General features: G+C 46.2%; 1 protein-coding gene across 1 annotated transcript; it reads left to right on the forward strand.

The window, feature by feature from the left end:
- The first annotated feature begins 8,741 nt into the window (after window positions 1-8,741).
- nosip (nitric oxide synthase interacting protein) lies at window positions 8,742-13,762 on the forward strand. Its single transcript, XM_086185081.1, has 9 exons — window positions 8,742-9,014; window positions 9,505-9,610; window positions 9,726-9,807; window positions 10,037-10,172; window positions 10,639-10,790; window positions 11,131-11,247; window positions 11,391-11,461; window positions 11,559-11,667; window positions 13,206-13,762. Exons 1-9 carry the CDS (start codon window positions 8,945-8,947, stop codon window positions 13,275-13,277), a joined length of 915 nt encoding a protein of 304 aa, XP_086041207.1. The 5' UTR covers window positions 8,742-8,944; the 3' UTR covers window positions 13,278-13,762.
- The last annotated feature ends 209 nt before the right edge of the window (window positions 13,763-13,971 follow it).

A 13,971-nucleotide genomic window follows, 5' to 3' on the forward strand; every position in this document is an offset into this window, starting at 1 on the left:
TTCTTTTGAACCAACTAGAAGGAGTCCTCTTCAGATTTTGAACAGCACGATATAGACTCTGTGGGTCCTTCTGACTGATTAATGATGACTTGTTGAAAAATTCCTACAACAGACAACCATTGGCTCTCCCAGCCACGCCTACGGTCAATTTAGAGTCTGGATTAACCTGGTCCCTCTTGATGTCTTTGGACTGTGGAGGAAGCTGGAGTACCAGAGAGAACCCAGCAGGAACAGGGAGAACATGGAGACTCACCCAGAAAGACCCCGTGCTGCAGCCGGGGCTCCACCCAGAACCTTCTTGCTGGGGGGCCACAGTGGGGACCACTGCTCCACCGGGACGCCGCTCAATAAAGACATGAAAGATCCTTTTTTTTTTTAGTTTTTATTTAAGACACAGTATATTTGTCTTGACTTCGATGAATGGCAGATCTTATTTTATGACTAATTTACTCAGGAAACCATGAATTTCCAAAAGTTTCACATACTTTTTCCTGCCACTGTTTGCTGTTGGTGCTCTTATCGATGCATCTGTGTGTAGCAACATCCTCGCAGCACCAATGATTGTTGGACATAAACAGCAGAACTAAAGACCGCAGTCCTAAACTGGTCGACTTGTAGCTTTTGAGATGCATTTCAGAACAAGCAAAAACATGTTGTTGTCTGGTTTTGGTTGAATTTTCGATGCTGATGTAAGAAGCGGAGCTCTGTGATGACCTGCATTGATGGTTGGTGATCGTGTTTATTGTTTTGCTGAAGTGGTGCATCACTTCCAAAACTGCTGCTGCAAGGGATTGTGGGACGACATTGTCTCCTCTCGCTCCAGAGAGGGTGACGGCGCCTATTCTTGAGGCGCTGCAGTGCCAGAGGAAGCAGTGAGGCTCCTCTCTCGAGCTTTTTGGAGACTTGGAACAGCTCTCATCATGGATGCTGGCGGGCCCAGGCCCCTCAGGTGGGATCCTCCCAAACAAAAGGGACCAATGCCTCATGCAGGATGAAATCATGAGTAAAAGCACATGAAGATGTCTTAACTCTTAAACCTAGTTTGAGGTGAAGTACTTTTACTTCCAAATGTATGTTGTTAATACACAACAGATAATATGATATAATACGGTTTCCTCAAAATGACTTTGGTTAAATGTATTGTTATGATTGTCTGCAACTTAGCAACAATGACGAGACAGAGACAAAGCCAGCCTCAATGAAAGGGTGACTAAACGAAGGATGATTGGTGGGTGTTCGACTTCCTTAATCCCCAAGTTTGGGTGATGATGCGTTCCTCCACCTGTGACATCATGACTGTAACCACACTTAGAGACGACTCGAAAACTACAGGTGCACGCAGAGAGAGGAGACTTTCACCAAAGACCATGGACGTGTTCATGAGGAATAAATGAAACTGCCCGGAGGCAACAATCACGTTTCTGTCTTTATTTGTTTTTAAGTGCACATCACGACCCACTGTTCAACCATCGCGTCCGTGTTTGGGTACCACGTTTTAGAAGAGAATGTCTTGCCATCGATGTCAGCAAGATGAGATATAGAATAGACGTCAGTCAAATGTTTGGTGAAGACCACAGACGTCAGTGCGTCTGTTGCCATGGTGATGCTCATAACTTGGTTCCTGATGTGAGCGATTCGCCTGAGATGCACCTCTTGATTTCGGGTTTGAAATTCTGATATCTTCCTTCTTTGATAGCGACATCGTTTGAAACTTTTTTTAAAAAAAATTCTTTTAGAAAAGAACAATGTGAATATTATGAGAAAAAAAATATAAAAAACATTTGAATTTTGACAGCAAAGACCAACAGAAAAAGACCTTCTCCCACAATGTCTATCAACACTCTGTCATTCAAATGATTTCATCATGTCAACAAAAGCAGAAACAACAAAATCAAATTTTGAATTATCCTCCAAGATTTAATGGGTAGATCTCAGCCCCGCACAGACGTCCGTTCTCAACTCACGCCTGGCGGCTCATTTTCTCCTGAACAATGAAAAGTCGAGGCAGCTCATGCAGAAAAAGACATTTGGGCTTGTCTAAGGCGTGCAGCAGCCACGGTTGTGACCACGACGTGCCCTCATGCAAGCTGGTAGCGTTTTTGTTTTTACAGAAATGTGCAAAACTCACACGCTTTTAGCACCAGACTTTGTTCGATTCCGCAAATGAGCAGGAAATGATCCAGCAGCAGGTCGCTGGCGCAGCCCCCCCCAAACCAGTCCAGCGTCAGTGTGATATCAAGACACTGGTACAAGGATTGGGAGTGAGCACACCACGAAGGCAGGACTCCTCCAGTCTGAGATCACACAGTCACTGGCTCCTGAGTCTTTAAAAGATCCTGTTTAAACCAGAGGTCCTTCGGATAAATCAGAATAAAGTCAGCAGATGAAGGTCTTGGCACCATGTTCTTGCAACAAGCTACCGTCAAAAATATTTGTTCTCCAGCCGGCAAATAAGAAGTTCCCCTTCACTTAAATGAACACTTTACCTCAGTCATCAGTTTCAGAGTGCAAGCTCACCCCTGCAGCACAGAGCTGTTTCCTCCCCGGCTGCCGTCTCCAGCCCTGCTGGTCCAGCCGTCTGTCCTCAGCCTCGTCCTCTGCCCCTGTTTCCTTGTCCATGTCCCGAACCCTCTTTCTACCCTCTGGTGTCCCACCTCCCTATCGCGCCGTCTCAGCCCCCCCAAAATCTCTGTTCATCAGAGAAGGGGCAAATAGAGAGCAGCAGGGTGAGGCACTTCCCCTGTGACAGGAAGCTAACCATAAACACCCAGAGAGCGTGAGCAGGGGGAGGGAGATAATGACAGCAGAAGATAAAGAGATGCAGATGTTTAATGGCTAAAAAGGTTGATATCAGAAAACTGCCGTGTTCATAGATTTAGGAGACAAACACGACCATGCTGGGGGGTGGAGGTGCGTTGTTGTGCTGTAGCTGAACTCACGTCTGATTAATGAGGCCTCCACGTTAGACAGCAGATTTGAATCTTTTCTCCAGTCTGACGAGGCTAAGCTCGTGGTTGCTGACATAATTCCTCCATGTTGTCTGAAAATGTTCAGATGTAAGGAAATGATAAGAGAGCAGGTTTTTCTCTTTGCAGGAACACATTCTACTGTCTTGCTTTTGAAAGTTCTTTCAGTTTGACAAATTGGCTCCTTGTCATTTTTTTGGCGTTTCCTTGCTGGACTGTGTGAGGTTGCTCCTGCCGGCCATTACACAGCATAATCGGAAAAACACTTTAGCTCCATGTAAACATCATTTGTGGGCGACAGGTTCGGTCGACTGCATCTGCAGTCTGATCTCATGGTGACTGAGCTGTTCCACCGGGGCGACGGCGGTGCTCTCGTTCTACAACCAGCATCTTTCTAGCTCAGAGCTCTTCTTCCGTACGCCGTGTACACCTCCGTGGGTGTGGCAGCACCTGCCAGGAGCAGCTTTCTTCAGGCCTTGACATCTTGAAGAAGGCGTGTAGTTTAACCTTTGACCTATCTGACTGAGGACTGAATCTAACATCGGCAATCACTGTTCCCTTTGATGTTAGCGCTCAGAGGGGATTCCCGTCGGCCTGCCTTCCAGCCTCCGCTGTCACGGCACCGGCGCATTCTTTTGAATCAACAGTCCTGCAGTTGCACCCTCAACATATTTCTACTTCTGAAGACAAACATGTTCCTGCACCGACAACTGTTTTTCTGAACAGTTACTATGAAACATCATGAAGTCGTCAAGATGCCATTTTGTTGCCGTGCATCGGCGGTGGACGTACTCATAACTGATTTACACACAACAATCTTAAAAAGCTTTAGTGTCAAAATTGAAACAACAAAAATATGAAAGATGCTTTTTCAAACTCTCACTAGGCTTCAAGTTCGATCTTATAAAAAAAAATTGCAATACAAAAATTGAATAAATTGTTTTGATGCCGCAAAACAAATGCGAACGTTAAATGTTTTGGCTGCTGGGTGTATTTTGGTGCGAGTTCTTCGGCGACACGCAGTCGTCTCCTCCGTCATGTGGAGTCCAAACCGTACCAGTGGTCACTCATGCTTGATGCTGCCACGGTAACACAGCAGCAGTGCTCCACGCCACCAGGTGCTTCAGGGCCCCTCAGGTGCTTCAGGGCCCCTCAGGTGCTTCAGGGCCCCTCAGGTGCTTCAGGGCCCCTCAGGAGCCGGCGGCGTCCGGCCACCGTCAGACTGAGTTCACCTGCTACAGGTCACCAAACCTGCTTTCACCTCAACAACTGCAGAAGTGCGACGTGGCCTCATGTGACGCCTAAAATTCATGCAACCGGTGACAGACTGATATGTCCTTTTTGGGTTATCTTGTCTTTTTCTGGTATTCCACAATATTTGGCCATAAATTACAGTTGTAGTGTGCGGCCACTGTTATGTTACCCTATAAGTAAATATTCTATACTCGAATCAGCGTTATGGCACTCACTGCAAAAAAAAAAATAGGATAATGTGATACTCAATTTTCAGTGCAATTCCCTCAACGCTGGATTTGTGTAAATGTGATCGTCAGGATGGGACAGGAGGGCGGGGCGCTGATGGAGTGATAGCGCCCGGCTCGGGATGAAAGGGTGGAGATCAAGAGGAGAAGTGCTCTAACTGCTGGGCTTGTGCCCTACGGGGGATTGCTGTTTGATACTTGTTTATGAAGGAGGCCCAAACCCACTCATTATCTTCTTTAGCATCCTTAATCACCCTCGCCACGTCGTTAACGCAAGACTGTAGTAACTCTGTCGCCATGGCAACCCATCTACCTCAACATATCTGGCCTTGTATGGTGTGGGCTGGATTTGCTGGTATGAAGAACAGCGATAACTGCAGGATCTGTGTTTACGTTGCCCCTGATTGTGTTTATCTGGACGTTTGTCCTCATTCATTCTGTTGCCATCCTGCAAGCGTGGACACAAACAGACTTTCTCTGCATGTTCCTAAAGACCCGTTTCCATCAGGAAAAACTGCTGCCCGCCAGAAAAAAATTCAAATTTTTTCTTCCGACGACTCTGCACGTGTAAATACCAGTTCATTCCCCTCAAAGCAGTAAAATAAAAAGTCGAATGATACCAGTGAGTGTTTCTCTTCGGCCGGCGACAGTGTCGACTTCTCATCTCTTAGATGGAGTCGTATTCGATGGGTGTGGGGATCTAACAGGAAACTCACGGTCACATAGACAGGAAATGCTGCTGTTAACAATGAGAAACAAACAAGAAATGCAAGGGGAAACAAGTAATAGACCCAAGAGCCTGGGCGCCCCTTTGTATCACATTATTCCCTTTGAAGGGCGTTTCTGATGCAAACCACATTCATTCATCACATTCAGATAAATCCTGACATCACATTTCTAAAATGGATCGTCTGTACTGCACGAGTTCAAGTGAAACTTGGGGAAATGACATGCAAGTCTGCTCGAATATTTCAGTTTGTGATGAAAACAAAAAATCTAAAATCTTCACAAAGTCAAGTGGATGTGAGACTGTCGTGCTGACATGAAACGTGACTCTGGATTCTTCTCTTTAAATACCTTAAATACTGTAATAGGGTTGCTGTGAGTGTTTACTCTTACACCTCACACACACACATACACACGTAGTGATTACCTATATATAAAAATGACAAGTTTGCATTCGACATATTTGTGTATTCAAGTGCATTCGGTTCTCTGACCTCTGACCTCTGAGGGTGGTGTTAAAGCTGCTTGTGTTTGATTATTTTCTCTTGCTGGCAGGAACGACGTCACATCGTCCTCATCAAGTCTTCCTGTGTTTTCTGCACAAGATATGTTGCTTCAAAATGACTAACAATCGATGGGATCCCATAAATTGTAGCAGAGGAAAAATGGACAACATTTCCTTTGAAATATCGTATAAATATATAATCCAGCAAAAGTACGGTCTCCTACGATTCAAACGCTCAAGTACAATACAGATAACTTAAGTAGTAAAAGTACATAGTTACTTTCCACCACTGGACACCAGCGGTAACGGACAAAGGGCGGGAAGACAGACAATGACAGGAAGAACAGCAGGCAGAAAAAAAAGGGAAGGGATTTTCAAAATAAAAGGGTAGAAACACAAGAGGAAACAAGAGCAATAAGAAACTCTGCAAAAAGTCAACAAAACAATTCCATAAGTGAGTCAGTGATACAATTAGACAATCATTTTGGACCTCTGGGACACTGTCTTAGTGTTGGTTCAGCTGCTACATGCATCCAACCATGGGCTGCTTTGTCCTCCGTCAAGAGGGTTTCCTTCCGTGTTTTTCTTTTTGTTTAACCGCCGGCAGGATTACTCAAAAACTATGAGGCCAATTCTCACCAGCGCTGGTGGAGGCATGGAGGACGGTTCCACAGAGCCACCCTTGACATTTTGGGGCAGAGTAGAAATAGCGCCACCTGGTTGCTACAGGAAAACACACCTTTTACACACTTAATGAGTCGATGGAACACAGCTGGAGAAGGTGGTGATGGGTTCATCTGAAGCCTGTGAGTTTTTGTATCATGCCTGGCGCGGCGGCCATGTTTGATATTTCAAAACTGTTCTCCTGAGATTCCACATGGTCAGGTTTGACTGACAGTCCCAACCTGAAGATGTCCTCAAACTGAATTCCCCTGAGGCCTGGAACCTGTAGCCTCTGGGATGATCTGGCCCAAGTAGAACAGCAGTGGAGTGGAGTGCATTACCCTGGTATAACCACACCTGTGCCAGGTCATCACTGGGTACCAGTTCTTGAGTGGTGCAATTGGCTTTGAGTTGGCCTCCAGTTTTTCTCCAGAGTCCCACTGAGTTCTTGATGACGGCTCCTATCCTCCTGTTGATGTCGCACGTGTCCCAGGACTCCAGCATCCGTGTGCGAGACGCCGAGTCGGAGGCGTTCCTGAAATCAGTCAGGTTGGTCTGCCTGGTCTCACAGTCTTGGGGGACTGGTCTATCCACCAGGAGCTGGTGCTGGGTCCCAGGACTGTCCATCCTCGGGCGAAGCATTCTGGGTGGGTCCCGGGGTGCAGCCAGCTTCTTCAGCCAATAGGCTTGGACCATGTCAGGGCCTGGTGCCTGGGGTGGGAAGATGATGATGATGTTGATGATGATGATGATGATGACGATGATGATGATGATGCCACACCCCCTCTGACCTGTCGTCCTGGCTCCTCCTTGCCGTGGCGTGATCGTTATACCTCATCGGTCCCTAGATGTGAGAGCAGCTGCCGTTCGCGGTTGCTGGAGCGCTGGGTTTCTTTGTCAGCCTGGCTGGACGTTGGGTTTCGGAGCGTCCATGTGGCCGCAGCCTCGGCACGGAGCAGCGTTCCAACAATCCTGCGTTCATGTTCTAAAGAGACCTAAAACAACCAAGCCTCTTCATTTCAATCCATCTCAAACATGAGGGAGATATTTGCCCAACACTGGACGTGACCTCTCAGCCTCCAAGTCCACCAAGTCATCAACAAACTCTCCTGTGCAAAACAAGAGTTCAGTTCAGCAGAGATTCCACAAAGACACCAGTAGAGGGCGCTCGATGACCACAATCACTCCCCCCCCCCCAGTTTCCCTTGAGAATTTTTGAACACCTGAAGTCTGGAGTGCAGTTGGACTTTCTTAACAAAATCAATTAAAAACACATCACCTGAAAGCTATGGGGAAAGAGTGAATGCAGGTCTGATAATATCTAAAAAAAGAAAGAAAGAAAAGCCTGTTTTGCAAACTCCTGAAGGTCGTCGAGTGGATTTTTTAAATTCAGTTTCATGAGCAAAGACCAGTGTTTTGTCAAAAGAAAAAAGAAATGAAAGCACATTTCAGCTAGATATTAATAGCATGGTGAACACAGTTTGAAAACACTTCATGTCTACGATCCAAAGGCTTGTGAAGACGCAGATGTTCATTGGTTTTGCATATTAAAAAAATAAAGTAAAAAAAAATTAATAATAAAAAAATGGAGTAACTGACTTCTGAATCGACCATAAATTGCAGTGTGGCAAAGTTTTGTCACAATTCAGTGGATGTGCTGAATAAGCTTCAGTTCTTGACAGCACGCGGGATCATTTATGGCTCTTCTTGAAGATGAAGTTGCAAAATGTATACATATTTGTGGATATTCTGGAATAGGTCACGCCAGCTTTAATTAATCATCACCAGCGTTCAGGGAGCAAATGGATCATCAACTCCTTGCAAACAAGATCTTTACACACTTGTGTGGCGCTTAATGACATTTTTTTTAATTGGCGCCCCCTAGAGGTGCTGTGTTCATCGTCGGACCATGTGCCGTACCAATTTTCCCGCCCTTGTCCAGTTATTTTGGAGAAGATCGCTGAAAAAAAAATGTTTTGGAGACAAATGAAAAAAGTCAGGAAATTATCTTTAAAAAATAAACAAAACACGGAAGACGAAAAGACGTAATACAGTGACAGCTGCCGATGAAAATAGATGTTGACATGAGTTCAAGCCATTTTGAGGTCAAAGAAAAAACGTAAAATCGGCGATTATGGCGACACCTGGAGGTCAATTAGTGTACTTTTCTGCCTGTGAGGGTGAAGGCATTTGTAACGTTCCAGTGTTTCCCGCCCTTCAAAAATATCAGACGATGGAGAAGAGAGGTGAAGGGCTACACCCAAGTCCGCTAGGTGGCGGTAATGCGCTTCTAAGCTGTTTGCCAACCGCCGATCAAGAATGAAGAAGAAGAAGAAGAAGAAGAAGAAGAAGCAGCAGCAGAAGAAGAAAAACAAGAAGACGTCGGCGTAGTAGTACTTACTGTCTTACTCTTCTCTGTTATCCACATTAACGATCAAGAGTCGCTTTTCTCTTTCTTTATTTCACATTTCGATCTGTACTTGTGTTTGTGTGAGCACATTTAGCAGCTAATGCTAGCGTTGTTCGGCACAACAGCATTGCACCTACTGTTGTTTTACCCCACAACTCGTTAAGTTGGACAAGTTGCTCAGATTTGAGTTATAATGACTCGCCACGGGAAGAACTGCACTGCCGGGGCAGTCTACACATACCACGAGAAAAAGAAAGATACAGGTGAGAATGATGTGAGCCTCAGCTCAGCCGCGTTAGCATCGGGCTAATGTTTATGCTAACGCTCATCCAGTATGGGCCCGATGGTGACGTCATTCACCTGCTTTCCGTTCTAGGTGTTTGCTTCTCCTGACGACTCAGTGCGTGTGAAAGTGGAATCCATCACATTGCGTTGACCAGTTGGACTGCTGATCAGAGATCAGCACGATACTGTATTTTTGGCCAAGATCCGATATTTATCACTGTTGATATTATCTATGCTAAACAAGATCATATAAAACCTACCTTGTGCACAGACTAAAAAACACATGTAAACAAAGTACATTTAAAAAAAATAATGCTATTCTTTATGTCCAGATTATTTTGAAAATCCTATAAATACCATATTATGACATACTGACACTGTGCATCCATACTGTGGAGCGAGCATTGACTTCATAATCCCAAAGCACTGAAGTGTGTGTGTGTGTGTGTGATTTTTAATCTCGCTCAGCGGCTTCGGGCTATGGAACACAGAGCATTCGACTGGGTAAAGATGCCATCAAAGACTTTGACTGCTGCTGCCTGTCCCTGCAACCCTGCCAGGATCCTGTTGTGACGTATGTTACACACACACACACACACACACACACACACACACACACACACTCGCACTAAATGTGTCATCTCTTACCAGTTGAAAAGACCAGGTGTTTCTTGTTTTGCTCTCCTCAGCCCAGATGGATTCTTGTATGAGAAACAGGCCATTCTAGAATACATTCTGCACCAGAAGACAGAAATAGCCAAAAAAATGAAGGTGGGTCAGAGCCTCGGCCTCTGTTCTTATCATTCTTACCACTCGTCAGTCCGTAAAGTTTCGTATAGTTTTGCTGTTTCATGCTCTTGTGACATGAATATTAGAAAATATTCCAAATTAATGAAGTAATACCCACATGATTGGAGATCAGTTCTTTTTCTTGCTGCATCTAAATGTTTCATCATGTTTCTCTTCAAATGTGACTGAATTTTCTACCTAATTTCTGAAGGCTTATGAGAAGCAAAAGCAAGTGCAGAAGAATAATAATCAACTTGAGTCCAAGTCTGAGGAAAGAGACCGCGTGGAGAAGTTCAAAACCAGGGAGAACAGCATCGTGTCCAAACCCATCAACCCCTTCACGTCTGGTACGTGACAGCCGCGCTTCCTTGTTCTTCCCTTTAAAGCTGTGCTTCACTTAGCAATTGAAAATATTTCTGTGACCTTCAGAGTTCCCACTACTAACTATGACTCATTCCGTTAACTAACCACTTGTGTTAAAGTTTGGCCTGTTGACTTAGCTGGTTTAATTTTACTACCACGCATCTGCACAGGATTTGCATATTGATGTGCAGACCTGTTTGGTAACAGACGTGTGTTCTCCACCACCATCAACATGTATGAGGGAACGTCTCCTCCAGGAGAGTTCCACATCCTCTAATGATCTTTGCTAAGATGCACTGAAGCTGTTCTGGAGGCTCAGGCCTCATCACGTTAGTTCCTTTCAGAAATCTTCCCCCTCCGGTGTGACTTAGAAGAATTCCTCCAGGAACGAAGGGCATTTGCAATTATCTGAGCATTAATTAGTACAAGTGTGACTGTATTTCTCCTCAGTGCAGACGAAAGGAGACGAGAAGGCCAGAACAGACAGCAGCGCAGCAGAAACCTCCTCAGTTGGATCAGCTGCCTCCTCCAGCCAGAGTCTGCCCAGTTTCTGGATCCCTTCTCTGACGCCAGAGGCCAAGGCCACCCTGCTCAAGAAACCAGTGAGTGACTTCTGGTTCCACCTCAGCTCAGGTCTGCTCAGGTCAGCCCAGGTCTGCTCAGGTCAGCCCAGGTCTGCTCAGGTCAGCCCAGGTCTGCTCAGGTCAGCCCAGGTCTGCTCAGGTCAGCCCAGGTCTGCTCAGAACTGCTCAGGTCAGGTCGAGCCTCTCAGACGCTGTTGTGGGCTGATTCTCTGTCAGCAAATTATACATCTGTCTATGTCCATTAACCCCAGGACACGTCAATGAACAGGTGTTCATTTGCTGATCATAAGTGTGTGTGTGTGTGTGTGTGTGTGTGTGTGTGTGTGTGTGTGTGTGTGTGTGTGTGTGTGTGTATCAGAGTAAGATCGTGTTGTGTCCCATGTCGGGACGTCCTATAAAGATGAACGAGCTCATTCCGGTGCGATTCACCCCAATGGACCCGAGCCTGGACCGAGTGGCCTTGCTCACCCGCCAGGTCAGTATATCTGTCATAACCTAGTGATCACTTTGTTCTGTGGTTACCATGGTGACCCTGGGTTAGGGTCAGTGTCTTTAGAGTGGTCAGAGCTCAGGTCCTCATGTAGTAACTGGCTGCATGTCCTCTGTCTCCTCCACCAGGACAGGTACGTGTGTGCTGTAACCAGAGACGTTCTCGGCAACAGTGTTCCCTGTGCTGTTCTACGGCCCTCGTGAGTACCATCACACCAGGGTGTCCTTCGTCACGGCTCCCTCTTTTAGGACTCTGAGGTGGTCACTGTGTGTGTTTGTGTGTGTGTGTGTGTCCAGAGGTAACGTGGTGACTCAGGAGTGTGTGGAGAAGCTGATCAAGAAGGACATGCTTGATCCTGTGACTGGAGACAAGCTGTGTGCGAAGGACATCATCCCACTGCAGAGGGTGCGTAGTTCCCCTTCACCCTCCTGCTGCAGCCCTGCAGCCCCAACACAGAGTCCCATTCCAGTCAGCGCCATGAACTTTGGGACATCGACACAGCTCCCACCTCCACGCTCTTCTCTTCCCATCACTCGGAGACAAGTTGATCTTTGTCTCCTCTGTCCATGGGACGTTGTTCCAGAACCGTGAAGCCTTTTTTAGATGTTTGGCAAATTCTAGTCTGGCCTTCCTGTGTTGGAGGCTCACCGATGGTTTATATCTTGTGGTGAACCTTCTGTCTTTACTCTGGTGAAGTCTTCTCTTGATTGTTGGCTTTGACACACACACACACACACACACACATACACACGATCTGGCCAACGGTCGTGAAGGAGTTTGGAGATGGGCGAGTGAGGGAGTAACACCCACCTGGCTGAGCAGCCAATTGTCCTGTTACTTTTGGTCCCTTAAAAAGTGGGAGGCACAGACACAAACTGTTGGAACTCCTACTGATTTGTTAAAAGCTGAAAGTCTGCCGTTAAAGCACATCTTGTTTGCTTCATTTCCAATCCTTTGTGGTGGCGTACAGAGCCTAAAAGGTGAGAACTGTGTCGATGACTGTGAATCCAACACAGCGTTTTTCTCACCTGCCCACGTGTTTGCAGGTAGGAAATGGACCTTTTCCTACTAGGAGTGGAGGGGGCTCCTGGTTTTTGTTTAATTCTGGTTCACCATGAATGGAGTCCACGCCCCAGGAGACAGAGTAAACCAACTGTGGGGGGAGAGGAGTCTCTCTCCAGGAAGGCCCGCCAAAACCCCAGAGATCAGTGTTTGTGTAGCTGCTGGTTTGTGTCTTTGACTCCTGGATTTCAAACTCCGCTGTGCTGGAGTTCATTGCAGGTGTGTGACATCACGTTACCACAGCAACACGTTTGAAGAAGTGTCATGTCATGATCCGCCGGTGTTTCTCAACATTTTCTCTCACTTCTCAAGAATGATCATAAAAAAAACTGAACATATCAGAAGAAATATCAAAATTACGTCGTTCTTTAAAAGAGTTTCCTCATCAGTTGATCCGTTCTCCTTCTACCAGCCCTTTAATGGAGGCTGCTCAAAACAGAGAGCTGAGAAAGATGCAAAGATTGATTCTGTGTTTGTGTTTATCCACCACTGGTTCCTGTGACACGGAGGGTGAATAATCAGTGGCAATCAGCCTGGTGCAGCAGCCCAGAAACGAGCTCCGCTCAGCTGCAGCCTCCAGTGACTGGAGCCTCTTCACTCTTCTGTGGACCTCAACACGCAGTGTTCTGTCACAAGATGTGCAACAGCGCCCTCTACTGAATGACAGTGGTGACGTTGGTGGAAAAGCTCATGGGTTGAGATAGGAGGGCTTGTTGAGGCAGTTTAATTTGGAGATGTCAGCAGTCTGGGGGGAGCTGCTCCTGTCCTGTTGGGCTCTTCATGCTATCACAAGAGCATGTTCACGTTCCCAAACATAAGACCTCTAAACTCACTGTACTCAGACGGTAACGTGGTACTGATGGACCGTTCTTCTCTGACAGGGGGGAACTGGCTTCGCTGCCTCCGGCGTGGACCTCAGCGCCAAAGAGGCTCGTCCAGTGATGCAGGTGTGAGACGAGGGAGGACCTGAAGGCTCCGAGTCCTCTGGTTCATACTGGCTCTACATCTGTGGGGAGCAGCGCGTCGCCCACCACCGCTTTTTGTCGGCAAAATTGTCCTATCAGCCATGTAAACGTCAGATTTGTGTTTTTATCTGTTGTCCAAAGGCTGACGGTGGCTCCTCAGACTGTGCTGACATGTTTCTGTCACTGAGTCTGATGGATGCCGTCAGATGCCACTCAGCACCAACCGGACTTCTACTCCAGGTGGCCTGACTGTTCCCAACCCTCTCTGCACACGTTTGCATTCATTTTTAGGGTCCACTAAGAGACGGACTGATCTGAGTCCCCATCGTGTTCTCAGACAAACATGCCAACGGAAAATGGTAAACCTGTTTTTGTTTTTTTGATGAAACGCAGTGAAATTAGAGAATGTACAGAATGTTAATAATTCATTGTTTGGATTCTTAAGAAAACCCAATAAAAGTTACAGGAACACATTCAAGTGTTCTGGTTTTTCATTGATTATTCCAACATCATTAGTTTGTAATAAATATGCTATAAATACACATACACATATGTATGTATGTATGTGTGTGTGTGTGTGTGTGTGTGTGTGTGATAACTTGGCTTTGCCCTCAGGTTCACATCACGCGTGTACATTAAACTGATGGCTGACTGTAGAGCTTGCAGTACTTTATTGACATGC

The sequence above is a fragment of the Aulostomus chinensis genome, chromosome 18 (assembly GCF_037954235.1).
Source record: "Aulostomus chinensis isolate RoL2024-O1b breed Wild chromosome 18, RoL_Achi_v1.0, whole genome shotgun sequence".
NCBI classification, from domain to species: domain Eukaryota; kingdom Metazoa; phylum Chordata; class Actinopteri; order Syngnathiformes; family Aulostomidae; genus Aulostomus; species Aulostomus chinensis.